Source organism: Helianthus annuus, chromosome 3, assembly GCF_002127325.2.
Source record: "Helianthus annuus cultivar XRQ/B chromosome 3, HanXRQr2.0-SUNRISE, whole genome shotgun sequence".
Taxonomy (NCBI): domain Eukaryota; kingdom Viridiplantae; phylum Streptophyta; class Magnoliopsida; order Asterales; family Asteraceae; genus Helianthus; species Helianthus annuus.
Window position 1 is genome coordinate 24,395,122 of NC_035435.2, and position 27,825 is coordinate 24,422,946.

A 27,825-nucleotide genomic window follows, 5' to 3' on the forward strand; every position below is an offset into this window, starting at 1 on the left:
CTTCACTGACTCAAAAGGGTGTCACCTACCGTTGGGGTGATGCACAGGAGTCCGCATTTCAGCACTTGAAGGATAGACTCTGTAGCGCACCTATCCTCTCATTGCCTGAAGGCATAGACGATTTCGTGGTTTATTGCGACGCTTCCATCCAAGGACTTGGTTGTGTGCTGATGCAACGTGACAAGGTCATTGCCTACGCATCACGCCAACTTAAGGTTCACGAAAGGAACTACACTACGCACGACTTGGAATTGGGAGCAGTTGTTTTCGCGCTTAAGATATGGAGACATTACCTGTATGGTACCAAGTGCACCATTTACACCGATCACAAGAGTCTTGAGCATATCTTCAAGCAAAAGGAATTGAATATGCGACAACGCCGATGGGTAGAGCTCTTGAACGATTATGAATGCGCTATCAATTACCATCCAGGCAAAGCCAATGTTGTGGCCGACGCCCTCAGCCGAAAGGATACTATACCTAAGCGTGTACGTGCGTTACAGCTTACCATCCAATCTAGTCTTCCTGCCCAAATTCGTGATGCTCAGGTTGAAGCATTGAAAGCAGAAAACATCAGGGCTGAGTCCTTGCGAGGATCGAGGCAACGGCTAGAACAAAAAGAAAACGGCGCCTACTATGTTAACGGACGCATCTGGTTTCCACTGTATGGAGACCTACGCGAGCTGGTGATGGATGAAGCACATAAGTCTCGTTATTCAGTACATCCTGGTTCGGATAAGATGTACCACGACCTAAAGACTACATACTGGTGGCCTGGTATGAAAGCCAGCATAGTAACCTACGTCGGTAAATGCTTGACTTGTGCTAGGGTCAAGGTCGAATATCAGAAACCATCAGGCCCACTTCAACAACCAGAGATACCTAAATGGAAATGGGAGCAAATTTCCATGGATTTCGTTACTGGCCTGCCCAGATCTCAGCGCGGAAACGATACCATATGGGTGATCGTGGATCGACTGACCAAATCTGCACATTTTCTGGCTATCAAGGAAACGAACAAGTTTTCTACTCTAGCAGACATATACCTAAAGGAAGTAGTATCAAGGCACGGAGTGCCAACCTCCATCATTTCAGATCGTGACGCGCGTTTTACTTCTGAACTGTGGCAAGCTATGCATAAGTCTTTTGGCTCACGTTTAGATATGAGCACCGCTTATCACCCACAGACAGATGGGCAATCTGAACGCACCATCCAAACCCTTGAGGACATGCTTAGAGCATGCGTAATCGACTTCGGCAATGGCTGGGAAAAGCATCTTCCGTTAGTGGAGTTTTCGTATAACAACAGCTACCACACCAGCATCCAGGCTGCTCCGTTTGAGGCATTGTACGGACGTAAATGCCGATCACCTCTCTGTTGGGCAGAAGTTGGTGACAGTCAAATCACTGGCCCAGAACTCGTAGTAGATACAACAGAAAAGATTGCTCAGGTACGACAACGAATTGCGGCAGCTCGTGACCGTCAGAAAAGCTATGCCGATAAACGAAGAAAACCACTCGAGTTCCAGGTTGGGGATCGAGTGCTACTCAAAGTCTCACCTTGGAAAGGTGTAGTTCGTTTTGGCAAACGAGGCAAGCTCAATCCGCGTTACGTCGGACCATTCGAGATCATTGAGAAAATTGGCAAAGTCGCTTACAGGCTGAACCTACCTGAAGAACTCAGTGGAGTTCACAACGTATTCCGTGTGTCGAATCTGAAGAAGTGTCTGTCAGATGAGACCCTCATAGTTCCTCTCAAAGAGCTCACAATCGACGACAAGCTGCGATTCGTCGAGGAACCAGTAGATATTACGGATCAAGACGTTAAGATTCTCAAGCACACCAGAATACCTCTCGTCCGAGTTCGTTGGAATTCCCGTCGTGGCCCAGAGTATACCTGGGAACGAGAAGACCAAATGAAACTCAAGTATCCCCAGTTGTTTAAGAAAAGTGCAACCACTACTGAGACTGAAGCTACTGCAAAATTTCGGGACGAAATTCCAAATCAACAGGGGGATGATGTGACACCCCAGGAAAACCAAGAAACCAACGCAACTTAACTAGCTTCTCAGTAACCACGTGCTAAATTTCGGGACGAAATTTTCTTAACAGGGGGAGAATGTGACAACCCTCAAATTTACATGTAACCGTACAGTTTATTAATGATAATAAAAGTACTTGATGACTGTGCTGAATTATTTAACTGCTCTCCGATTACTGTGTTATAATTACATGTGCGTGTTAGCATACTAGTAGTATACAGAAAAGTTACTAAATAGTCCGGTATATTTTCCTATGTGTTAGGAATTAATTTGGTTACAAAAATATAGGTATAAGACGCCTTACGGAACAATTAAACAAATTAACGAAACAGTATCCGATTGAACAACCGGACATTAACCGAGATACGAAAATATTGTTAGAAATATTATTTTATCATTTTAAATTAATTTTGGTCACAAAAATCCCCATACACCATGTAAACATGACATACACCCACTATTCTTGAAAATACCCTTAACCTTCTAACTTAATACCTATTAGTTAACAAAAACTTTCACTTTACCCCCCCCCCCAACCGATTTTTCAGCCAAATCTTCACCAAATATTTTGTTGAGATAATATTCTTGTAATCTTGATTATGGTTGGCCAAGAGATAAGTAATCATGACCATAGGGATAGGGTGGCTCATGGTGTAAGAGCATCTTTACATGCATTGGTCCTTGAGATCACCCATCATTACTAAACCACACTCTCTCACTCACTCCATTTCCTTATTTTCGGCCCCCTATAACCGAAACCACCACCATCTCCCTCATATCTTCTCCTTCAACACATTCAAGTGCCATTCCAAGCTCCAAAATTGATTTCTAGAAGTTGCAAATGGAAGAGCTAACAAGGAAGCTTTGTTCAAGTCCTTCTCACCATCTTCTTGTCTTCATTTTTTTTTGTTCTAGATTCCTACCCTAGCCTTGTGCTAGTAGTAAGTCTCTTCACACCCTTGTTCCATCTTGTTCTTGTTATGTTTTGTTTGAATGTTCATGACACACAAGAGCTAAAACACTAAAATGTTGAACTTAAAGTTCTGCATAAAAACCATATATAAAAAGGGTGTGTGAAGTTTAAATCTGGATGGTTTGGGGTTGGCTAAAGCATGATTGAAGTTTTAACACTTGTTCATCAATAAACCATGGTTAGGGTCTTTGTCTATGCACTTTTAGTCACTTCCACAATATAAATAGCTTGCTGAGTTGAATTTTCAGCCAACTTCAACAGGCTGTAACGGGATCATTTTAAATCGAAAAACGGATTTTCTGAAGCCTAAAATGTGTATTTTGGAATAACTAAACAAATGGCACTGGAATTGTAATTTTTCGAAACCGTTTACTATTTTTAAAAGACTATTTTTGGACAGCAGCTCAAGGTGCATTTTTACTGCAGAAAAAGTGTGTCATATTTGGAGTCATAACTTGAAACCTTAGTAAAATCGACTCATGGAATTTTTACAGTAGTTGGTCACCGTTGTCAGGACGACCCTCCAACTGGAATTTCGTCAAACGGACTTACGGTTAATTTTTAGTGAATATTTCCGTAAACTGCAATCAGAAGGTAACAAATCAGATTGCAGTCGAGAAAATGATTTTCTATAAAATATGGGAACGAACTGGACTCTGAAATTTTTACATAATAAATTTTGGAACATATAAAATATGAGCAACCAAGGTGAGTTCACACTCTTTCCAAGGCATGGGATTTCCGGTGGGTTGGGAATGGGATTGAATGGCTACTCGAACTATCATTTCTATTAAACTATTTACTACTGTCCTCGGATTGAAGGGCACGTACGTAAAGCCTACGTACACGACCATAAGACCATCAACTCTATCAATTGAAGTCCCTCATTTATCGACTTAATCGCCGAGGCCTATGGCGAGCGGGTCATTAGTTAATAGCGCTATTAGGTTTAACAAACCTCACACCGTGCCAGTCGGACAGGCGTGTACTAATGGACTATGGGCAAAGGGTCAATGCTGATAGACATTGACTTAGGGCACCTCTTACATTTTCGTAGCAGTCGATACACGTGGTCTAGTAACACATGGGAAGCCCCCACAAACCTTCGCAAACATGTTAGAAAGACCGCGATACGAATTCATACGATACATGATTTACAAAACGAACAAATGATTTACGAAACGAATGCTATAACTAAACAACCAGCTGTGAATTCACTCAACTTTGTTGTTGACTCGTTGTTACATGCCTTACAGGTCGCTAGATGCTTGGAGCTTGCACGAGGAAGGAGTCGTTGTGGTGTACGGACTGTTATGTTCCGTGCTTAATATTTAAATCCTTATGAACTTATTAAACTTGCGTTTTGGACTTTAAACTTATGGACTATGAATTTATATTTTGATATCACGTATTATGCTTCCGCTGTTTAATTTAAAACTTGGTTAACAGGCTTTTGGTCACCAATTGTATTGTGGTTGGTTTTATTTACTTAAAATACATTGTTCAATATGATCAGTGGCTCGATCCTGGTCACATCATGCCTCCAAGCGGTGGTACTCCGCATGGTGGATTTTGGGGGTGTGACAGATTGGTATCAGAGCCATTTGTTATAGTGAACTTGGTTTTAAAAAGGGAAAAGCTTTTTGATAAAACCAGACTATAACCTGTACAGTGCTCAACGATCCACAACGACGCTTCGCTCCATGTGCAAGACTCGACACAATAGGTGGTATGATCTATGTTATATTCTCCGTTAGATAGTCTACACTATGCATTAGATAACTTGATAATTGCTATATGAACCTTGTGTGCTTACTCTCTACTGTCGTCCCACACTTACGCACTCCCGCGACACTTTCCTCACTTACGCTGCCTTGTTATGAAGATCATGAGCGGACGCGGAGGACGTATCAACCTCACTCAAGCCCAGTTGACGGCTTTGATCAACGAATGAGTTGCTGAGGCACTCGCAGCTGTTCCTGCAGGAGGTCCACATGCTCAGCCTCCTGTGTATACGTTCAAAACATTCATGGATTGCCGACCTAGCACCTTTAGCGGCACAGAAGGAGCTATAGGTCTACTTCACTGGTTCGAGAAGCTTGAGTCTGTATTTGAGATGTGTGAATGCCCCGAAGACCGAAGGGTGAAATATGCTACTGGAACACTCGAAGGAGCTGCATTAACCTGGTGGAAAGCACAGGTTCAATTGCTTGGGTTGGCGGTTGCCAATGCCACCCCATGGAACAGTTTCAAGGAACTGATTAGAGAAGAGTACTGCAGTCGTGACGACATCCACAAGCTGGAAGTGGAATTTTTCAATCTGAAGATGACGGGATCTGAAATTGAGGCATACACGAAGAGGTCAAATGAGCTAGCCATCTTGTGCCCTACTATGGTGGACCCTCCCTACAAACGCATTGAGCTGTACCTTAAGGGTTTGGTGCCAGAAATTCAAAGCCACGTAACCTCAGCTAACCTTGGCACTATACAGCATATCGTCAAGTTGGCTCACTGATTAGCGCAGTTGAGCAGAACAAACTGCCCAAACGTATTAGCGCCACTACTTTTGATACTCTTACCGACAACAAGCGAAAATGGGATGGAAACTCCAGTAAGGGTTCTGCTTCGGGTCAGTCTCAGCAGCGAAAGAGTGAAGACTACCAGAGTCCTGGTCAGCAATCCTCCGGTAATCAAGGACATGGTGGATATCGGGGAAACCACCCAAAGTGCAACAAATGCAACAGACACCATAGTGGTCAGTGCAACAAGGGACGCTGTCAGAGGTGTCTCAAGATGGGTCATGAAGCCAAGGATTGCAGGAGCTCACGGCCTGCAAATCAGAATCGTTAGCAGCAACAGCAAGCACCTCAGAATCAGCAACAGCAACAGGGCAACAGGGGATGCTTTCAGTGTGGCGCTGAAGGCCACTTTAAGAAGAACTGTCCCCAGCTGAACCAGAATCAGAACAACAACCAAAGGAACGGGAACCACAATGGAAATAACAACGGAGGCAACAATGGAGGTAACAATAATGGCAATGGCGCCCAAGGTCGTGTGTTCGTGATTGGCCAAGGGGAGGCAAGGAACGATCCCAACGTTGTGATGGGTAAGTTTCTTCTGGATGATTTCTTTGTTACTGTGTTATTTGATTCGGGTGCCGATACTAGTTATGTGTCCTTGAAAGTTAGCCAAATGCTTAAGCGCACTCCAACACTTTTGAACACCAAACACACGGTAGAAATAGCAAACGGTAAAAGTCTTGAAGCCACACACATAGTTAAGGGCTGTAACCTCGTCCTAGCTGGTCAGACCTTCTCCATCGATCTTATTCCTATCGTTCTGGGTAGTTTTGACGTCGTGATCGGGATGGATTGGCTATCTCATCATCAAGCGGAGATTATTTGCAAGGAGAAAATCGTCCGCATTCCTCGTTCTGGTAAAGAACCCCTCATATATCACACCCCCAAAATCCACGTGCGGAGTACCACCGCTTGGAGGCGTGACTGACCAGGATCTTAACCATCAATCACATTGAACTCATAAGTATAGGTAAATAAAACTTTCATTTATAAACAACAAGTGTTACAATGTTACAATATTTCACAGTTTACAGCGGAAGCATATTTAACTCAATGAGTGTTTATAAAACCACTGGTGACTTGCGTTGCGTTTCCATATATCTCAACCCATGACAACTCCAGCTTCTCAGACGGCAAGTTCCTTTGATATGCACCTAAAGTCCTGCAAGGCATGCAGCAGAGAGTCAACAACTAGTTGAGCGAGTTCACAGTTAATGGTTCAGAAAATGTAATAGTATAGGTAAGCCTTATGTTCGTTCATTAATTCATGTATAGCATTAGTTCGTATCGCGGCCTCCCAGGCATGCGTGCGATGACTAGGGAAAATTCCCAAGTATGCTAGACTAGGTATATTTGTATCGCGGCCACCCGGCATGTGTGCGATGATTAGTGTATAGTTCGCGGCCTACCCCGGGCATGTGTGCGAAGATTAGTCATATTATCGCGGCCTACCCCGGGCATGTGTGCGAAGATCGTTTCAATAAGTATCACTAGTCTAGTCGTGTCTTATCCATAACCCTTCCTCACCCGAGGACCATATAATTAAGTTCCATAAGCTAGGTAAGTACAAGTAAATAATCCAATAACCCATTCCCACCCTGGGAACCCCATGCCTTGGCTGTGTGAACTCACCTTGGTTTGCTCGGTAAGATTGGTTACTTGTTTATCAGTTGATCAAACACGTCCTAGCATGGTTACCGATAACAATTAGTTCACGTGCACTTACGTCATATAATCACATCTTGCATATTATGCATTTAATATCATAACACACCCTAGTCATTCAGTGCACTTAGTGATTCATAACACGGACTCAGGTTCCCATTTATAAATTTAGTATGTCATGTTGTTTATCACATGTCATATTTACGATAACTGTTTGGTGTCGCAAAGAACACCAAAATCACATATCTTTTGCTCGTATCACACAAGTAACGTATAAATAAGACACATAGCCATACTTATTCAAATCATCAGCACACAACTAAGCGGGTCTCGAGTACGTTACATAAATAATAATTCAGTCAATCCTATAACTCCTAAAATGTACAGCCCTTACAGGTCAAGCCCAACCAAGCATATAATCACTTTAGATACTAGGCCCGTTACACAAGTCCACTTGCCCAACCAATTTATTGTAGGCCAATATGTTTGACCCAAACAGTTAATCACGTAACCCAACTCAAGTTCATCGTTATCATTAACAACCAACACTATGATTTCGTTATTATGCATGTTCAGAAACACAACAACTCTGTCCATTGTTCAACATGTTAACCTACTCGACGAAAGTCCCATGAAAGTATCTACGGTGACAGGCCCTGTGAAGAAACCCTCCAGTTTCGTCACCCAACTGTTTCGTCGACCTATACATTTGCTAACCCTAATCATCACATAATGAAACAGAACATGTCATGAACTCCATCACTAGGCACAATCATTAAGTCATTAAGTCATCGGTTAACGAGAACCTTTTGCATACTATATTCCATCCAATTTCACATGCGAAACATTACCACTTTGCACATATAAGCAATCATATGTTACCTGACAATTCACATGCACATATGAGGATTATGGCCGACAACCTAAAGTAACTCTTATCCACTTGGCTGCACTATCTAGACATCTCACATAATATACTCATAGTATGATCATCATTAAAGAAATAATCAGCATATTATGACACCTTTGCTAACCATAATCATGTAAAGAACAATCAAAATAGGATTTAACATAAATATGGGTTTACTAACCAAGATATTCGATTAATAGGGTGATGTCTCGAGAGGGGGGTTTCTCCTGCCGTACATAGAGTATGGAACCAGTAGGGTTCTTGTTTTGGAGTTGTGTGATAAGCAAACATATGGATATACATTTAAATGGACAAGGGTTTGGTTTAGGTGATTAAGCTATAACCGGAATGGGCTTGAGCCCACTCACTTGAGCCGCCAACCCACCTGTTGCTTTTGTTTTGAATCGGGTACAAACACCCACAAGGGGTGGCCAAGCTTCAGGTTTAAAGGACTGAGTTTGGGCTTCGAGTGTGAACCGAGAGGTGTGTGCCAAGATATCCAAATGCGGCCCAACATGTGTGTGCTAAACAAGTTCGTTACCCAAGCGTGTCAATTACATTCGCAGTTTAATTCAATTAGTTACCCAGTTTCATTTAGCAACACATAAAACGTTTAACGATTCCTAGTATAGCAAAATAATTATGTTCACACAAACATTTAGTGGTGCACATGGTGGACAAGACAAGACAAGTAAACGTAATTAAGTTCGTTACACGTCAAAGGTTGTGGAATATTAAGTAGTGCTAACCTCGGTTATTCGGGTTGTCACATCATCCCCAACTTGAAAGAAATTTCGTCCCGAAATTTGGTACGTACTCACTGAGGAAGCTCGTTACGTTGCAAGGTTTTCCTGGGGTGTCACATCCTCCCCCCGTTGATCTGGAATTTCGCCCCGAAATTCCGTGGTAGCTTCAGCCTCAGCAGTGGTTGTACTGTTCGCGAACAACTGGGGATACTTTTCTTTCATTTGCTCTTCGCGTTCCTAGGTGTACTCTGGGCCACGTCGGGAGTTCCAACGAACTCGAACAAGAGGGATTCTCTTGTGTTTGAGGACCTTCACATCCCGGTCCGTGATTTCAACAGGTTCCTCGACGAAGTGTAACTGTTCGTCGATAGTGAGTTCCTTAAAAGGAATTATGAGGGTCTCATCTGACAGACATTTCTTCAGATTCGACACGTGAAAAACATTATGAACTGCCCCGAGTTCTGCTGGTAGGTTTAGCTTGTAGGCCACTTTGCCTATTTTCTCAATGATCTCGAACGGTCCGACACACCGCGGATTTAGTTTTCCTCGCTTGCCAAAGCGAACCACACCCTTCCAGGGTGAGACTTTCAGTAAAACCCGGTCCCCGACCTGAAATTCCAACGGTTTCCTACGCTTTTCCGCGTAGCTTTTCTGACGGTCGCGAGCTGCCGCCATACGTTGCCGTATCTGCGCAATCTTTTCCGTGGCGTCCACTACAATCTCTAGACCCGTGATCTGACTATCCCCCACCTCTGCCCAACAGAGAGGTGACCGACATTTACGCCCGTACAATGCCTCGAATGGAGCGACTTGAATGCTGGTGTGATAACTGTTATTATACGAAAACTCCACCAAAGGGAGATGCTTTTCCCAGCTGTTGCCGAAGTCGATAACACATGCCCGAAGCATGTCTTCAAGAGTCTGGATCGTGCGCTCAGACTGCCCATCCGTCTGAGGATGATATGCTGTGCTCATGTCTAACCGTGAGCCAAAAGATTTGTGCATCGCTTGCCATAGCTCTGACATGAATCGTGCATCCCGATCTGAAATGATAGAGGTGGGCACCCCGTGCCTCGAAACAACTTCTTTAAGATAAACGTCTGCGAGAGTGGAGAACTTATCCGTTTCCTTTATAGCCAGGAAGTGTGCAGACTTGGTGAGTCGATCCACGATCACCCAAATAGTATCATTCCCACGCTGGGATCTGGGTAAGCCTGTAACGAAATCCATGGAAATCTCCTCCCATTTCCATTGTGGTATCTTGGGTTGTTGGAGTAGGCCCGCTGGTTTCTGATACTCCACTTTGACTTTTGCACATGTCAAACACTTGCCGACGTAAGTCGCGATGTGGGCTTTCATACTAGGCCACCAATATGTTGTTTTGATATCGTGGTACATTTTATCCGACCCTGGATGTACCGAGTAGCGAGACATGTGTGCTTCATCCATCATAAGTTCCCGTAAACCGCCATAGAGTGGGACCCAAATACGCCCCGTTACATAGTAGGCGCCGTCTTCCTTCAGTTCCATTCGTTTCCTTGAGCCGCGCAAGGCTTCAACCTTGACGTTTTCGGGTTTCAATGCTTCTATCTGAGCAGTTCGTATCTGTGCAGGGAGACTGGACTGAATAGTGAGTTTCAAAGCTCGTACCCACCTAGGTGTAGTGTCTTTCCGACTGAGGGCGTCAGCCACAACATTGGCTTTGCCTGGATGGTACTTGATAGCGCATTCATAATCGTTCAAGAGCTCGACCCATCGTCGTTGACGCATGTTCAATTCCTTCTGTTTAAAGATATGCTCGAGACTCCTGTGATCGGTGTAGATGGTGTACTTGGTACCGTACAGGAAATGTCGCCAAATCTTAAGCGCGAAAACAACAGCTCCCAGCTCTAAGTCGTGCATAGTGTGGTTCCGTTCGTGAGCTTTAAGTTGGCATGAAGTGTAAGCAGTGACTTTATCCCATTGCATCAATACACAACCAAGACCCTGTATTGATGCGTCACAACAGACCACAAAATCGCCCGTGCCCTCTGGCAATGAAAGTATAGGTGCGTTGCATCGTCTATCCTTTAAGTGCTGAAAAGCGGTTTCCTGGGGATTACCCCAACGATAGGTGAAACCCTTCTGTGTCAGTGGTGTAGGCGGCTGTGCAATCTTTGAGAATTCTTTAATAAATCGTCTGCAATAACTCGCCAAACCCAAGAATTGGTGAATTTCCGTTGGTGTACGCTGTGCAGGCTAGCTCCTGATCGAATCTACCTTGGATGGATCAACATGGATCCCATCCTGGTCTACTACATGGCCTAAGAAGTGGACTTCACGGAGCCAGAAGTCACATTTTGAAAACTTGGCGTACAGCTGTTCTGATCGTAGAAGTTCCAAGGTAAGCCGTAAATGTTGCTCGTGCTCCTCCTGACTCTTGGAGTAAATCAGAATGTCGTCGATGGGGACAATCACAAACTTGTCTAAATAGGGCTTGTACACTCTGTTCATATGATCCATGAAGACCTCCGGTGCGTTCGTTAGCTCGAATGGCATGACTAGAAACTCACAATGACCGTAGTGAGTTCTGAATGCTGTTTTGGAGGCGTACTCATCCCGGACTCTCAGTTGATGGTAGCCTGACCTCGGGTCTATCTTTGTGCAGTAGCTCAACCCTTGCAACTGGTCGAATAAGTCATCAATACGTGGAAGGGGGTAGCGGTTCGTCACAGTCACCTTGTTGAGTTCTCGATAATCGTTACACGTGCGTAACAACTTCTCTTCCCGGGTATAACGGGGCTCCTTAAAGCGAAAACTAGGTTCGACGAAACTCGAGTCCATTAATTCCTGAAGTTGATTAGGCAGTTCTTGCAACCTTCCTGGTGTAGGGTAATAAGACGTACCAATAACAAAGGATACTTCTAACATGATACGGGTCCCACATCCCGCCTGACGATGTGTAGATAAGTCTGACAGTTCTTCTGGTAACACTTAGGGAGAAGTCACGAATAACTGGTGGATCCTCGATCCTCCTTTCCTTAGTCTTGACATCCGTGTTGAGGGTTAACATTGCTGGGTAATCCTTCCGTAGGCACTCCTGGTCCTTCTTGTTGAGATGAAGTTAACCGTTGTGCCTCTCTGACACGTTGAAATAGACAACACTTCTTCGCACAAAGTTTTCTCCTCCATGGGTGTATCTACACGGTATCTGAATAGCCAATCCGCACGGCTACTGCATCAAATCTATCAAGGGTAGCAGTAGGATGGTCGACGTCGATCACTTGTCCCACAAGGTCGAGATTGCATTCCAACAACCATATGAGGTTTCCATAGGCTTGCCATCTGCCGAATCCACGACAGGTTCGATTTCGAGATGTACCAGGGTTGAGATAAACGGCGACGAAGTGATTTATTACAAAGAGCATGAAGACCACCATGTTGTTACGATCTTGGCGTTGCCCACACCAATCCTAAATGTCCATCGCGAATACCACATCCAGTGTTGTTGCCACTGTTACTAGAACTCCCAAAACTATCATTGTTCCTTGGGTTGTTGACGTTTTAACTTAACCATTACTGAGGTCGGTAAGGTGCCACGCTCATCCTCCTATCCGTCGTCGTTGCGAGTGGTTCGAGTAGTTCACTGTCTGATACGAGAGTGTTGCAGAAGTGATCACACTTCGGGATCGGAGACGTCAATCCATGAGTTTCAATAAATGAGGAGGAGTAAGAAAAGTATCGATCATTCATTCGACGCTGGGACATCCAACTCAAGGACGTTCGTATAAGCACCTAACATCCTACACGGTTCGCTAGGTGTTCAGATGGGTGTTCAGGTAACACTCGACAGCGTCGAGTTTCGAAAGAATCCAACGATAAATGAGAAATTTCATGTTTGAGTTTGAGTAGGGGGACAATTACTGCTATGGCCCCTATAGGTGGGTTATGTTTCACACTGATCAAATAACGGGACAGAACCCCTTTTCCCACTTGTGGAATATTAAGTAGTGCTAACCTTAGTTATTCGGGTTGTCACATCATAATTCGTGGCGACAAGAGTGGTGCTGTTGTGAGCATCATCTCTTTCCTTAAGGCCCAGAAGTGTTTGCGAAAGGGCCACACCGCTATTCTAGCCCTCGTTTCTGATGCATCCTCAGAGGAAAAGAAGATAGAAGACATTCCTATTGTGCACGACTTTCCCGGGGTATTTCCTGAGGAATTACCTGGTCTTCCGCCTCATCGCCAAGTTGAATTTCAAATCGAGCTAGCTCCTGGAGCAGCGCCCATAGCTCGAGCACCGTATCGTCTAGCTCCATCGGAACTTGAAGAACTGTCCTCGCAACTAAAAGAACTCTTGGAAAAGGGCTTTATACGTCCTAGTTCTTCACCCTGGGGAGCTCCAGTCTTGTTTGTGAAGAAGAAAGACGGTACTTTCAGGATGTGTCTTGACTACCGCGAGCTCAACAAGGTGACTGTGAAGAATCGGTATCCTCTTCCACACATTGACGATTTGTTCGACCAGTTGCAAGGGTCGAGTTATTACTCTAAGATTGATTTGAGATCGGGATACCATCAGCTGAGAGTCCGAGAGGAGGACGTCTCCAAAACAGCATTCAGAACTCGTTACGGCCATTATGAGTTTCTAGTTATGCCTTTCGGATTAACGAATGCACCTGGATAAGTTTGTCATAGTGTTCATTGACGACATCCTGATCTATTCGAAAAGCCAGGAAGAACACGAGCAACACCTGAGGCTTATTCTGGAACTTCTTCGAAAAGAGCAGTTGTACGCCAAATTTTCAAAATGTGACTTCTGGCTTCGCGAAGTCCACTTTCTAGGCCATGTGGTAAACAAGGATGGGATTCATGTTGATCCATCCAAGGTTGACTCGATCAAGAACTAGCCTGCACCCCGTACACCAACCGAAATCCGCCAATTCTTGGGTTTGGCAGGATACTACAGAAGATTCATCAAAGATTTCTCCAAGATTGTGCAACCTCTCACTTCACTGACTCAAAAGGGTGTCACCTACCGTTGGGGTGATGCACAGGAGTCCGCATTTCAGCACTTGAAGGATAGACTCTGTAGCGCACCTATCCTCTCATTGCCTGAAGGCATAGACGATTTCGTGGTTTATTGCGACGCTTCCATCCAAGGACTTGGTTGTGTGCTGATGCAACGTGACAAGGTCATTGCCTACGCATCACGCCAACTTAAGGTTCACGAAAGGAACTACACTACGCACGACTTGGAATTGGGAGCAGTTGTTTTCGCGCTTAAGATATGGAGACATTACCTGTATGGTACCAAGTGCACCATTTACACCGATCACAAGAGTCTTGAGCATATCTTCAAGCAAAAGGAATTGAATATGCGACAACGCCGATGGGTAGAGCTCTTGAACGATTATGAATGCGCTATCAATTACCATCCAGGCAAAGCCAATGTTGTGGCCGACGCCCTCAGCCGAAAGGATACTATACCTAAGCGTGTACGTGCGTTACAGCTTACCATCCAATCTAGTCTTCCTGCCCAAATTCGTGATGCTCAGGTTGAAGCATTGAAAGCAGAAAACATCAGGGCTGAGTCCTTGCGAGGATCGAGGCAACGGCTAGAACAAAAAGAAAACGACGCCTACTATGTTAACGGACGCATCTGGTTTCCACTGTATGGAGACCTACGCGAGCTGGTGATGGATGAAGCACATAAGTCTCGTTATTCAGTACATCCTGGTTCGGATAAGATGTACCACGACCTAAAGACTACATACTGGTGGCCTGGTATGAAAGCCAGCATAGTAACCTACGTCGGTAAATGCTTGACTTGTGCTAGGGTCAAGGTCGAATATCAGAAACCATCAGGCCCACTTCAACAACCAGAGATACCTAAATGGAAATGGGAGCAAATTTCCATGGATTTCGTTACTGGCCTGCCCAGATCTCAGCGCGGAAACGATACCATATGGGTGATCGTGGATCGACTGACCAAATCTGCACATTTTCTGGCTATCAAGGAAACGAATAAGTTTTCTACTCTAGCAGACATATACCTAAAGGAAGTAGTATCAAGGCACGGAGATCGTGACGCGCGTTTTACTTCTGAACTGTGGCAAGCTATGCATAAGTCTTTTGGCTCACGTTTAGATATGAGCACCGCTTATCACCCACAGACAGATGGGCAATCTGAACGCACCATCCAAACCCTTGAGGACATGCTTAGAGCATGCGTAATCGACTTCGGCAATGGCTGGGAAAAGCATCTTCCGTTAGTGGAGTTTTCGTATAACAACAGCTACCACACCAGCATCCAGGCTGCTCCGTTTGAGGCATTGTACGGACGTAAATGCCGATCACCTCTCTGTTGGGCAGAAGTTGGTGACAGTCAAATCACTGGCCCAGAACTCGTAGTAGATACAACAGAAAAGATTGCTCAGGTACGACAACGAATTGCGGCAGCTCGTGACCGTCAGAAAAGCTATGCCGATAAACGAAGAAAACCACTCGAGTTCCAGGTTGGGGATCGAGTGCTACTCAAAGTCTCACCTTGGAAAGGTGTAGTTCGTTTTGGCAAACGAGGCAAGCTCAATCCGCGTTACGTCGGACCATTCGAGATCATTGAGAAAATTGGCAAAGTCGCTTACAGGCTGAACCTACCTGAAGAACTCAATGGAGTTCACAACGTATTCCATGTGTCGAATCTGAAGAAGTGTCTGTCAGATGAGACCCTCATAGTTCCTCTCAAAGAGCTCACAATCGACGACAAGCTGCGATTCGTCGAGGAACCAGTAGATATTACGGATCAAGACGTTAAGATTCTCAAGCACACCAGAATACCTCTCGTCCGAGTTCGTTGGAATTCCCGTCATGGCCCAGAGTATACCTGGGAACGAGAAGACCAAATGAAACTCAAGTATCCCCAGTTGTTTAAGAAAAGTGCAACCACTACTGAGACTGAAGCTACTGCAAAATTTCGGGACGAAATTCCAAATCAACAGGGGGATGATGTGACACCCCAGGAAAACCAAGAAACCAACGCAACTTAACTAGCTTCTCAGTAACCACGTGCTAAATTTCGGGACGAAATTTTCTTAACAGGGGGAGAATGTGACAACCCTCAAATTTACATGTAACCGTACAGTTTATTAATGATAATAAAAGTACTTGATGACTGTGCTGAATTATTTAACTGCTCTCCGATTACTGTGTTATAATTACATGTGCGTGTTAGCATACTAGTAGTATACAGAAAAGTTACTAAATAGTCCGGTATATTTTCCTATGTGTTAGGAATTAATTTGGTTACAAAAATATAGGTATAAGACGCCTTACGGAACAATTAAACAAATTAACGAAACAGTATCCGATTGAACAACCGGACATTAACCGAGATACGAAAATATTGTTAGAAATATTATTTTATCATTTTAAATTAATTTTGGTCACAAAAATCCCCATACACCATGTAAACATGACATACACCCACTATTCTTGAAAATACCCTTAACCTTCTAACTTAATACCTATTAGTTAACAAAAACTTTCACTTTACCCCCCCCCCCAACCGATTTTTCAGCCAAATCTTCACCAAATATTTTGTTGAGATAATATTCTTGTAATCTTGATTATGGTTGGCCAAGAGATAAGTAATCATGACCATAGGGATAGGGTGGCTCATGGTGTAAGAGCATCTTTACATGCATTGGTCCTTGAGATCACCCATCATTACTAAACCACACTCTCTCACTCACTCCATTTCCTTATTTTCGGCCCCCTATAACCGAAACCACCACCATCTCCTTCATATCTTCTCCTTCAACACATTCAAGTGCCATTCCAAGCTCCAAAATTGATTTCTAGAAGTTGCAAATGGAAGAGCTAACAAGGAAGCTTTGTTCAAGTCCTTCTCACCATCTTCTTGTCTTCATTTTTTTTTGTTCTAGATTCCTATCCTAGCCTTGTGCTAGTAGTAAGTCTCTTCACACCCTTGTTCCATCTTGTTCTTGTTATGTTTTGTTTGAATGTTCATGACACACAAGAGCTAAAACACTAAAATGTTGAACTTAAAGTTCTGCATAAAAACCATATATAAAAAGGGTGTGTGAAGTTTAAATCTGGATGGTTTGGGGTTGGTTAAAGCATGATTGAAGTTTTAACACTTGTTCATCAATAAACCATGGTTAGGGTCTTTGTCTATGCACTTTTAGTCACTTCCACAATATAAATAGCTTGCTGAGTTGAATTTTCAGCCAACTTCAACAGGCTGTAACGGGATCATTTTAAATCGAAAAACGGATTTTCTGAAGCCTAAAATGTGTATTTTGGAATAACTAAACAAATGGCACTGGAATTGTAATTTTTCGAAACCGTTTACTATTTTTAAAAGACTATTTTTGGACAGCAGCTCAAGGTGCATTTTTACTGCAGAAAAAGTGTGTCATATTTGGAGTCATAACTTGAAACCTTAGTAAAATCGACTCATGGAATTTTTACAGTAGTTGGTCACCGTTGTCAGGACGACCCTCTAACTGGAATTTCGTCAAACGGACTTACGGTTAATTTTTAGTGAATATTTCCGTAAACTGCAATCAGAAGGTAACAAATCAGATTGCAGTCGAGAAAATGATTTTCTATAAAATATGGGAACGAACTGGACTCTGAAATTTTTAAATAATAAATTTTGGAACATATAAAATATGAGCAACCAAGGTGAGTTCACACTCTTTCCAAGGCATGGGATTTCCGGTGGGTTGGGAATGGGATTGAATGGCTACTCGAACTATCATTTCTATTAAACTATTTACTACTGTCCTCGGATTGAAGGGCACGTACGTAAAGCCTATGTACACGACCATAAGACCATCAACTCTATCAATTGAAGTCCCTCATTTATCGACTTAATCGCCGAGGCCTATGGCGAGCGGGTCATTAGTTAATAGCGCTATTAGGTTTAACAAACCTCACACCGTGCCAGTCGGACAGGCGTGTACTAATGGACTATGGGCAAAGGGTCAATGCTGATAGACATTGACTTAGGGCACCTCTTACATTTTCGTAGCAGTCGATACGCGTGGTCTAGTAACACATGGGAAGCCCCCACCAACCTTCGCAAACATGTTAGAAAGACCGCGATACGAATTCATACGATACATGATTTACAAAACGAACAAATGATTTACGAAACGAATGCTATAACTAAACAACCAGCTGTGAATTCACTCAACTTTGTTGTTGACTCGTTGTTACATGCCTTACAGGTCGCTAGATGCTTGGAGCTTGCACGAGGAAGGAGTCGTTGTGGTGTACGGACTGTTATGTTCCGTGCTTAATATTTAAATCCTTATGAACTTATTAAACTTGCGTTTTGAACTTTAAACTTATGGACTACGAATTTATATTTTGATATCACGTATTATGCTTCCGCTGTTTAATTTAAAACTTGGTTAACAGGCTTTTGGTCACCAATTGTATTGTGGTTGGTTTTATTTACTTAAAATAAGCTGTTCAATATGATTGGTGGCTCGATCCTGGTCACGTCACGCCTCCAAGCGGTGGTACTCCGCATGGTGGATTTTGGGGGTGTGACACCATACACCACCATCATTCAATCAAGTCTCTTCCATTCCACACATATACAAGGGTGTTAGAAGGTGCACAACGAAGCTTGGTGTTCTCGGAAGTTGAAAGACCTTCTCTATTCGCTATTAACCACCACTTTTCTCCTCTTGAACATCCCTAGCCTTGAGCTAGTGGTAAGAACATCCTACACTTCATATTTCATGTTATTTAAGTGGTTAAAGTAGGTTACATGATGACAAACTTAAAGAACACAAAGAAACTTGAACTAGAAACATGATCATAAGGTTTACATAAAGATGAAATGTGATGAAGTGATGTTAGTATGAAGTTGTTTTGATTTTGTTGATTACCTGATGATTTGCTTGTTAATATTGATGTTAAATGTCGTTGTTGGTCACTAAACATGTTAACGGAACAAATAGAACTTGCGTTAGAACACTACAAGCTGAAAACAGCTTCTGTCCGACCATTTACAGCCAACTTCAGTTGGCTGTAAACAGGTCGATATTTAAGGAAAAATTGATTTTCTTGAGTCTATGACGTGCTATTTCGAAATACGGTTCTATTGGCACTGGAATCATAATTTTTGGACATCGTTTAATATTTTTAAAGGACTGTTTTTGGACAGCAGCTCAAGCTGCGTTTTTACTGTAGAAAATATGTGTTATGTTTTTCATCATAACTTGAAATCTGTGTAGAATTAGGTCATGAAATTTGTACTGTATATGGACACTGATGTAGTTGTAATTCTCCCATTGGAATATCGTCAATCGGGCTTATAATGTATTTTAAATGAATTTTTCCGTGGACTGCAGTCGGAAAGTGACGAATCTGATTGCAGTTCGGTAAATGATTTTTCTATAAAATATTGGTAATGAATTGGATCCCAAGATTTTTACACAATAATATTTGGACCGTTTAAGACGTCATGTAAAAGTTGGGAATTTTTGGAGTAAGTTAACTGTTTTATTAAAATGCCTGAAAACAGCCCAGTTTTGGATATTAAAGCTGAAATGACATAAGTAGTAATTTGCGTGTCTAAATGTCGAGTATGTTATCTGAGGATGATCTAACATATTATATGTCAATGAAAGTATTATGTGCAATATCGTATGCTTGTTCTTGAGTAGCTATAGGTGGAATGTTTATATGAGCGTGAACTATTAAAGTGAATGCATGATATGTAGTAGATACGTGTAGGAACTTTGTGCTCTATTTGAAACCACTAAATGACTAACTGATAATCATATTAGGACGTGATTGACCGACCTTGACTGTTAGCTATACTTGAGAGTCAAACCGAGCAACCAAAGGTGAGTTCACACACTTTCTAAGGCATGGGATTCCCGGTGGTTTGGGAATGGGTTAAAAAACTAAAACGGAACCTACATATCCTCCTTGGGTAGGATATGTACCGCCATCCTCCATAGGTAAGATGCCAATATTAATCCTGCGTATTCTCCTTGGGTAGAATACGTACGTTCGTCGTCCTTGGGTAGGACAACAACCTTAAAACCTACTAGACAAAACTCTATCATTATGTCCCTCATTTTATATCGACTTAATCGCCGAGGCCGATGGTGAGCGGGTCATTAGTTAATAGCGCTATTAGGTTTAACAAACCTCACACCGTGCCTTCGGACGAGCGTGTACTAATGGACTATGGCAAACTGTCAATGATGATAGACATTAACGTAGAGCACAACTATTGTTCGTCAGTTGTCGATATCTTAACGGTCTAGTGGTTCACATGGGGAAGCCCCCACTGATTATGGATATGGTTTTGGTAATATAAAGGAACTGGTTAAACATACTTTCAACTATGGGGTAACCCCCATGGCAAATAAGCCAACGAAAGTCAAACCACGTTTTTCAAAAACAACTTAAAACTAATCAACCAACCGTGAACTCACTCAACTTTGTTGTTGACTCGTTGTTACATGCCTTACAGGTCGCTAGATGCTTATGAAGCATGCACGAGGAGGAGGTCGTTGTGGGATGAGGATGATGTGGATTGTTATGTCCCGTACTTAATAATCAAACTTTATAAACTTATGGAACTTATGATTTGGGTCTTTAAACTTAAGAACTACGAACTTATGTTTTGGACTTTTGTTTTATGCTTCCGCTGTTAACTTAAGTCGGTTACTTTCTTTTGGTCACCAATTGTATTGTGGTTGGTTTTATTTACTTAATTACGTTGTTCAATATGATTGGTGGCTCGATCTTGGTCATGTCATGCCCCCAAGCGGTGATACTCCGCATGGTGGATTTTGGGGGTGTGACATACGCTACACAAAATATAATGGTTGTATGTGATTTTAACATGTGTTTTACATTTGTGTGGGCCGGATGGGAGGGGACTGCACATGACACGAGAATTTTCAATGAAGCATTAGAGAGTCCGAAACTTCAATTTCCACATCCCACGGGTGGTTAGTATAATTTTAGTAATGTCATTTTTATGTTTTTAATACTTGTTTAAAACGAATAACAACTGTTTATTTTATTTGCAGATAAATATTATGTTGTTGATGTCGGATACCCAAATACTAGAGGGTATCTTGCTCCATACAAAGGTACGAACATTCGTTATCATATACCGGATTTCGACGTGCACAAACAAGTGATATGCGTGCTCCTCGTGGACCAAAAGAGACATTTAACTATTACCACTCATCATTGTGAAATATCATTGAACGTACTTTTGGAGTGTGGAAAGCTATTTCCCGTAAGAACACCAAGTGAGTATTGTGATAGCGTCGATGGCGATCCATAACTATATTAGAAAAGTCGATGGGTTTGATAAAGCATTTGATAGGGCACAACAAGAATCATACAGTCCTAGAGGAGGTGGTACTAGCGATGAAGTTCGCGAAGAAGTTCAGTCTACACGTCGTACAAATGATGATGATATGTATATGGCTGATGCGTATCGAGTGTGATAGGTTTTTAGTTATATTTTAAGCCCTTTTTAACACTTTAGTCAAGTTTTAAATTTATAAAACACGATATTTTACTAACACTAAACACACATATGGGCAAGTGCACCCATCGTGAGCGTAGTATAGCGTTGGTAAGATACCGATGTCATCCAAGGACACAAGAGCTTTTAATACCGGTTTATCCTCAACGTCTAATCAAATCAAAAGTTTAAGAAAAAAATTTAAACATGAAAATTAAAAACTAAAAATGTTGAAAATAAAAATAAAAATAAAAACAGATAGACAAGATGAATCACTTGGATCCGACTAGCCTTTAGTGTAACCTTTGATGATTTCCACACTTTTGCACTTTTTAAGAGATTATCTTAGTTATAGTAGTCGGCCCCTCTTTTGAAGGTGACGTTACCCTCAACCCAGTAGTTTGAGTCAGCAAGGATACAATCCTAATGGGTCAGAATATTGGAAGATAATTAATTAAGTTATTAATGCGTAATATGGTAGGCCCCTCTTTTGAAGGTGACGTTACCCTCGGCTAAGTGGTTTGAGTCAGCAGGGATACAATCCCAAGTAGCCGAGTTAATGTATTAATAGTAGTTTACATATGAGGGATCAAGCCATTCGCACCCACGCCATCCAATACCGGTGGGTATTGAAGGAGGTCCTAGTAAGCTTGACCCAGGTCCTTACATGATATATACACTAAACAAGGCAAGAACCTTACCAAACCATTCCCTTAACCCTCGACCAGGTAGCCAACATATCTCTATATAGACCGTAGAGATATGAATGGTGAAAATCTTTTATTTTATATAGACAGTAAAATAACGCCAAGACACCACGGACAAATGATAAGGAAGTTTCACCTTCAGCATAAGAAACTAGTTATTAAAGTCATTAATACAAAACCAAATAAAAAGTGCGAAAAGATTAAAAATCAAAAGTATTACACTAAATGCTTGTCTTCACCAAGTTATGTAAGAGACTTAGGAAAACATGGCCTTTGATTGTCAAGAACTCTTACTATCAATCATGGATCCTGAGACTACTACATACACTCTATGATGGATGATGGATGATGGTGGTGGATGTGGGTTGTAGTGGTGGTGGAGTGTGGGTGAAGTGGGAGAGGGGTGGTTTGCCAAGGGATGCTTTTGAAGTGAGCCAAGCACCCCTATTTATAGCCTCCACAGAAGCCCGGACACGGCCCCGTGTCCATCCTTTTCTCTTTCTTCATTAATTGCAATTGTCTGCATTAGCTCCACATGCCCCCGTGCACTGGGCACGACCCCGTGTGCAGAAGCGTATCTGTACTATCAAGATTCGCTTGGATTCTGCGAATCTTAGCGTTGAACACAGCCCGTGTTGAGCTGGGCACGCCCCCGTGACGGGAATAGAAGCTTCTATACCTTTGTCCTTTCTACAGACACCTGGCCACGCTCCCGTGTCCGCTGGGCACGGGGCCGTGGTCAGCCTTCGGGTTTTCTTGTTTTTGCTTGGGAAGTTGCTGTTGAGGGGTCGGGCATGCCATGTTTATTCCGTTTCTTGTAATTATGTTAGATTTTGCTGCATATTTGCTCCTTTTGTTCATTTACGCTCATTTAGTCCTGAAAAGATAAAAGGAAGACAAAAGCACACTTTTCCAACGTTAGTACTAAAAAAGGGTTAGTTTTATGCCTCATTTGATGTAATTTAAAATTTATATGTTGCATTTTACACACATCAAATACCCCCACACTTGAATCTTTGCTTGTCCTCAAGCAAAACTCTTTATAATGTGGCTTACACTCCCAAATGGAATGGGTAGAAGAGAAGTTTTGGGCTTGTCTTTAGTGTCGGGAATCCAAGATCTTTATTAGGCTTTATTTTTATGTTATTTACAATCCTATTCGTTATGATTTATTTAGAACGTTTCATAAGAGAAATTACTTATTTGGGCATAACATGCCTCTTTAAAATTCCATTTATATACAAGTTCACATACCTCACGGGAGATCACTCAAAACTCGGCCGAAGATGTATTTTTGTGAAACACTCGAGACCGGCATAGAACTTACTTCTACCATATGCTTGCCAAGCAATCAATCCTCCTCCTTTTTAACTATACACCTTTGTAAATATCAAGAGGACTTGGGGAAGGGTTAGGCTTGGGTTAAAGGTAGGTGTTTTTGGGGTTAGTGGTTAGTAAAAAAGGGCGAAAAGTGTAAAAAATTCGGTCGTCATAAAACGTTTTGTTTTTGTGATTTTATTCAAACAAAGCATTTTCAAACAAAGTTTCTTTGGGGAACTTGTTTGTTTATTGCTATTCTTCATTTTTTTATAAGAAATGTCACATGAAAACCGAGCTTTTTACTAAAATAAAGGGTTTAAAATAACAAGGGTTTTGGTGGGTAAAGGGTGTCTGTTTTGTGGGCTTAGAAACGAAAAGGTTTAGGCTCAAAGGGGATAACAAGATGGATTTTGGGTAGGTGATAAAAAAATATGAAAAATAATGGTGTAGAAAAGAAAAAGGGTTAGTCCTAATGCCTCCATCATTTACTTACTTGGGTTTAAGTTGGTAAGGACCGTGAATGTATCGTCATGGCAAGTTCTAGAGTCGTAAGAAACCAAACGGCTATTCACACAAGAAACGAAAAATGAGCATTTAATTTAAAGATGTATGCTTTTATGCTCAATAAAGGTTCAAAACTCACCTTTTGTGGGAATGGGTTTTTAATGTGATCAAGTATATATAATCAAATTTTAACTAGATTTGTCATGTCGTTTCATAATTTTCTTATGTTCGTTCTTCTTATCACGATGCTATCGGCTGTAAATTTGTAAAAATATAACCCTTTTAGAACTTGTTATTCTCAAATTAAACCAAGACAAATGAAAAAATGAAAAGTTTTTGAAAAAAATTGGGGTGATTAGCGGTTCTAATAGAGTTTTGTGTAAGGCTTGTTATTAGGACTTGCAAAATTCAAGGTTTTAGCATCCCCCCCCCACACTTAAATTACACATTGTCCTCAATGTGTCCCAAAAATAAGTTTTTAGGTTGATTAAATGCGTAAAATAAAGATATATTAAAAACAAGGTTTTGGTGTTACTGGGCATCTGGACACGGCCCCGTGGTCAGACTGCCAGTAACGAAAACTTACAGAAGGTGGACACGGGGGTGTGCCTGGTGAACACGACCCCATGTTGGGTAGAATTTAAACAAACAGCAGGTACTGGGCAGTGGACATGGGGGCGTGTCGGCTGGGCACGGCCCCGTGTTGACAATCTGCAATCTCTGAAAACAGGTTTTGGTTTTCGGTTCTGGTTTCCAGGCTTATATAGCACTAATACTTAGTGCTCCCAAGCCTCCTAGGTACCTGTTTTACTTAAAAATACCACACCACACAAAATAACAAACATCCTACCTTACCATAGTTTCAACATCCACAACACAAACTAAAAAAATGCAGGAAAGTAAAAGAGTTACGGAAAGTATATTGTTCAACAAGTGGCACGCAGGCCATGAAATTGTTTGCTAGAGAAAAGGGGGGTTAACCTGTTACGACCTTCAACCGTGTCATGCCTCCACCAACGCAACCATCTCAATCCATATCCTCGTCCTCGTCATCTCCTCCTTGGCTCGCCATGTACTCCCGGATGTCGCCGATGTCATCTTGAATTTTCGAGATGTTCCTCTCTGTAACTCCGACTCGGGTGTACGTGTTGCCTACCATATTGTAGGTGTATCGGGTGCACATGAGGTTTTCCTGTAAGAGATCATGTAAACTTTGAAAATTAGGAAAACCACCTCCTTGAGAGGAGGATTGGCCCGGATCACCATGGTGCTGATACTGGTACTGTGGAGGAGGATGGATTTGTGGGGCGTGAAGGACGAGAGCTTCTTGAGGGTTCCACACATGTCCCCGAACCGTTTGAAATCTGACCGTCCAGTCATCTGCTTCGTTGATTAAATTCATGGAGCGATATATGACAAGTTCCACTTTTCCCGACCATGGGCCCCTATGGAAGGACCTTGGCATCTGTAACACCCCAAAATATGTTAACCACTTATTTATGCTAATTTAAGTAAATATAACTTGCAAGAATTTAACCAAGTTAAAAGAATGTGTTATTAGTTAATAAGAGAGAAGGTTAGTATGATAATTATCAACACTTAAAACTATAAGGGCTGAAATAGTAATTATGATAAAAATGTTTTATTACTACTAGAAAGTTTGCAAGACCAACACACTGGTGGTGTTGTTGGTCGACGATAAGCAAGAACAAAAGGGGGGAAACCCTAGCTTTCAAGGATTCTCAAGATTTGGAAGAAATTGAGAGCCCAAATAGATGCAAGAACCCGAATTGTCAACCATCTAAGCTCGAACAACAATAGGTAAGTCGAAAATCATGTTTTAGCGAGTAATGAGAAGTGGGTTTTTGACCCAAACGTGAAATTAGGTGCAATTCATGTGCAAATGCAGGTTAGGAACCTATAATAAACTTAGAATTGTGCTTGATTTCGATTATTGAAAAGGTTGGGGTTATACCCATATGTTGAAAGACTTGCATGAACAAGATGATTTTTATAATATGCTTACAATTGTGAGTTGTTGCATGATCTTGTATGTGATGAAGGAATTAGACAAATTATCATAAGGTAAAGGAAGTATAGGAAATTTAACAAATTCTTGTTGAACTAGAAAGTTAATCAAGTGAAATCCATGCTATGAACACTTGTACATTATGATTATAAATTCAATGCCCACCAAGTGTTTGATAAAATGCTTAAGAGATGACTATATGTGTAGTATGAGAGAAAATGATGGAATGACTTGATTCAACTAAGTAAACGAATGTTGTAATGTAGGCGTGAAGGAGGAAAGCTCTAACACTAGTAAAGCGGGAGGTGTACAAGATCGAGGTATGTTTCGTTTTATACGAATCTTTATTATATTTCCCATTTATAATAAATTTAATGTAAAGCTATCCTTGTATAACGAACGTGTCAATGTAGTAAGTAAGCGACAAATCCCTTGTGGATTTGGGTATGTTAACGAAAGTAATGTTGAGTTATGCTAAACCCAATTTCACGGGTTGAAGGTGTATGCTTAACTCTCTACGAGAGTGTTTATGCTAAACCCAATTTCACGGGTTGAATGTGTATGCTTAACTCTCTACGAGAGTGTCTATGCTAAACCCAATTCTATGGGTCGAACGGTATGCTTAACTCTCTACGAGAGTGTTTATGCTAAACCCAATTACACGGGTCGAATGTGTATGCTTAACTCTCTATGAGAGTGACTATGCCTAACCCAACTACCGGGTTGTTGTATGCTTAAGAGAAAGAATGTTTTATATGGATAAAGCTAAAATGAAAGGTTATGATTTTCTATGGCGATAACTAACTTCTTAAATTGTGAATGTTATTGTAGGTAAAGCACCTCTATAGGCGATTTGGAAATGGGACGAGCACATGTTCAAGCCTTATAATACCAAGCGCTTCCGCAACTTATATGCATGCTTTTGGGTCGTGTTTGTTACTAGTTAAACTTTGTTGAAATGTTTTAGAATTGGAAACTTGTCATTTTTGTTGGGTTGGTTTTATGTAAAAAGGGTCGTATTGTAAACGTTATAAGTTATGTCAAAACAGGGGGTATTCTCGTTTTACAAACGGGTCATGCCCAAATTTTGTAAAAATTTTCTATTAAGTGTCAAAATTTTATTTCAATGTCCGAAAGATCTTGCTTAGCATGTAATCTAGTATTTTAGAAAAAGCGGTCCTAACAGCATCCCTTGCACGAAATGCTTGAAGAGGTGGTAGATCCACCCTCCATAGAAGACAGGGGTCGGGGCATTGGCTAGTTGGTTCAGGTGCATGTTGCGAAGTAGCAGGTGTGGAACATCGAGGTGTACACGGTTGTAAATGCAGTAGAGGATAGTCAGATCACGCAAGCCTACAACACCAATGATGTCGTGCCTTTGGCAGAGGGAGTTACTAAGGACCCTTTGGATGTAACGGTATAGAGGGTCCCGCAACTGTGTGCTCTTGGTCTGGCTCGGGTTATAGTGTCCTTCCCCAATTTGAGCTCATGCTGCTTGACGATCGTCTTGTGGGAGTTCACGGAGACCACCCGTGTTCTCCTCATCTCTAGCATCCTCCTCAGCATATAACTAGTTGATTGCCCCAAATTGTGCAATTGAAATTGAGTACATAACCCCGACACAACGGAATTCCACCTCCTCATTGTCAAACAGCTCCGCTTTTGCCTTGAAGGAAAACGTGCTATAAAATTCCATGTTATACTCGTGCACGGAGTGAAGCCGAGTGCAAAGAGCTGTTCGTAGTGGACCAGTAACAAGGTTGTTGAAGTGGTCAAGCTGTTCTACTATTGCTAAGGTTTCCAAGCAGACTTGTCGTGGGTTTTCTT

General features: G+C 42.0%; 1 protein-coding gene and 1 long non-coding RNA gene across 2 annotated transcripts in view; both read left to right on the forward strand.

Moving 5' to 3' along the window:
* LOC110931331 overlaps positions 1-21,418 on the forward strand; it is a 45,472-nt gene extending 24,054 nt beyond the window's left edge. Inside the window, exons 5-7 of the mRNA XM_022174728.2 lie at positions 20,425-20,489; positions 20,990-21,052; positions 21,234-21,418. Of these exons, the coding sequence (XP_022030420.2) occupies positions 20,425-20,489; positions 20,990-21,052; positions 21,234-21,418 (313 nt within the window). The remainder of the gene's footprint in view (positions 1-20,424; positions 20,490-20,989; positions 21,053-21,233) is intronic.
* A 4,234-nt stretch (positions 21,419-25,652) lies between these two features.
* Positions 25,653-27,085, forward strand: LOC110927604. Its single transcript, XR_002585759.2, has 3 exons — positions 25,653-25,790; positions 26,265-26,318; positions 26,830-27,085. It is a non-coding gene; the product is annotated as an uncharacterized LOC110927604 (long non-coding RNA).
* Positions 27,086-27,825: the final 740 nt, after the last annotated feature.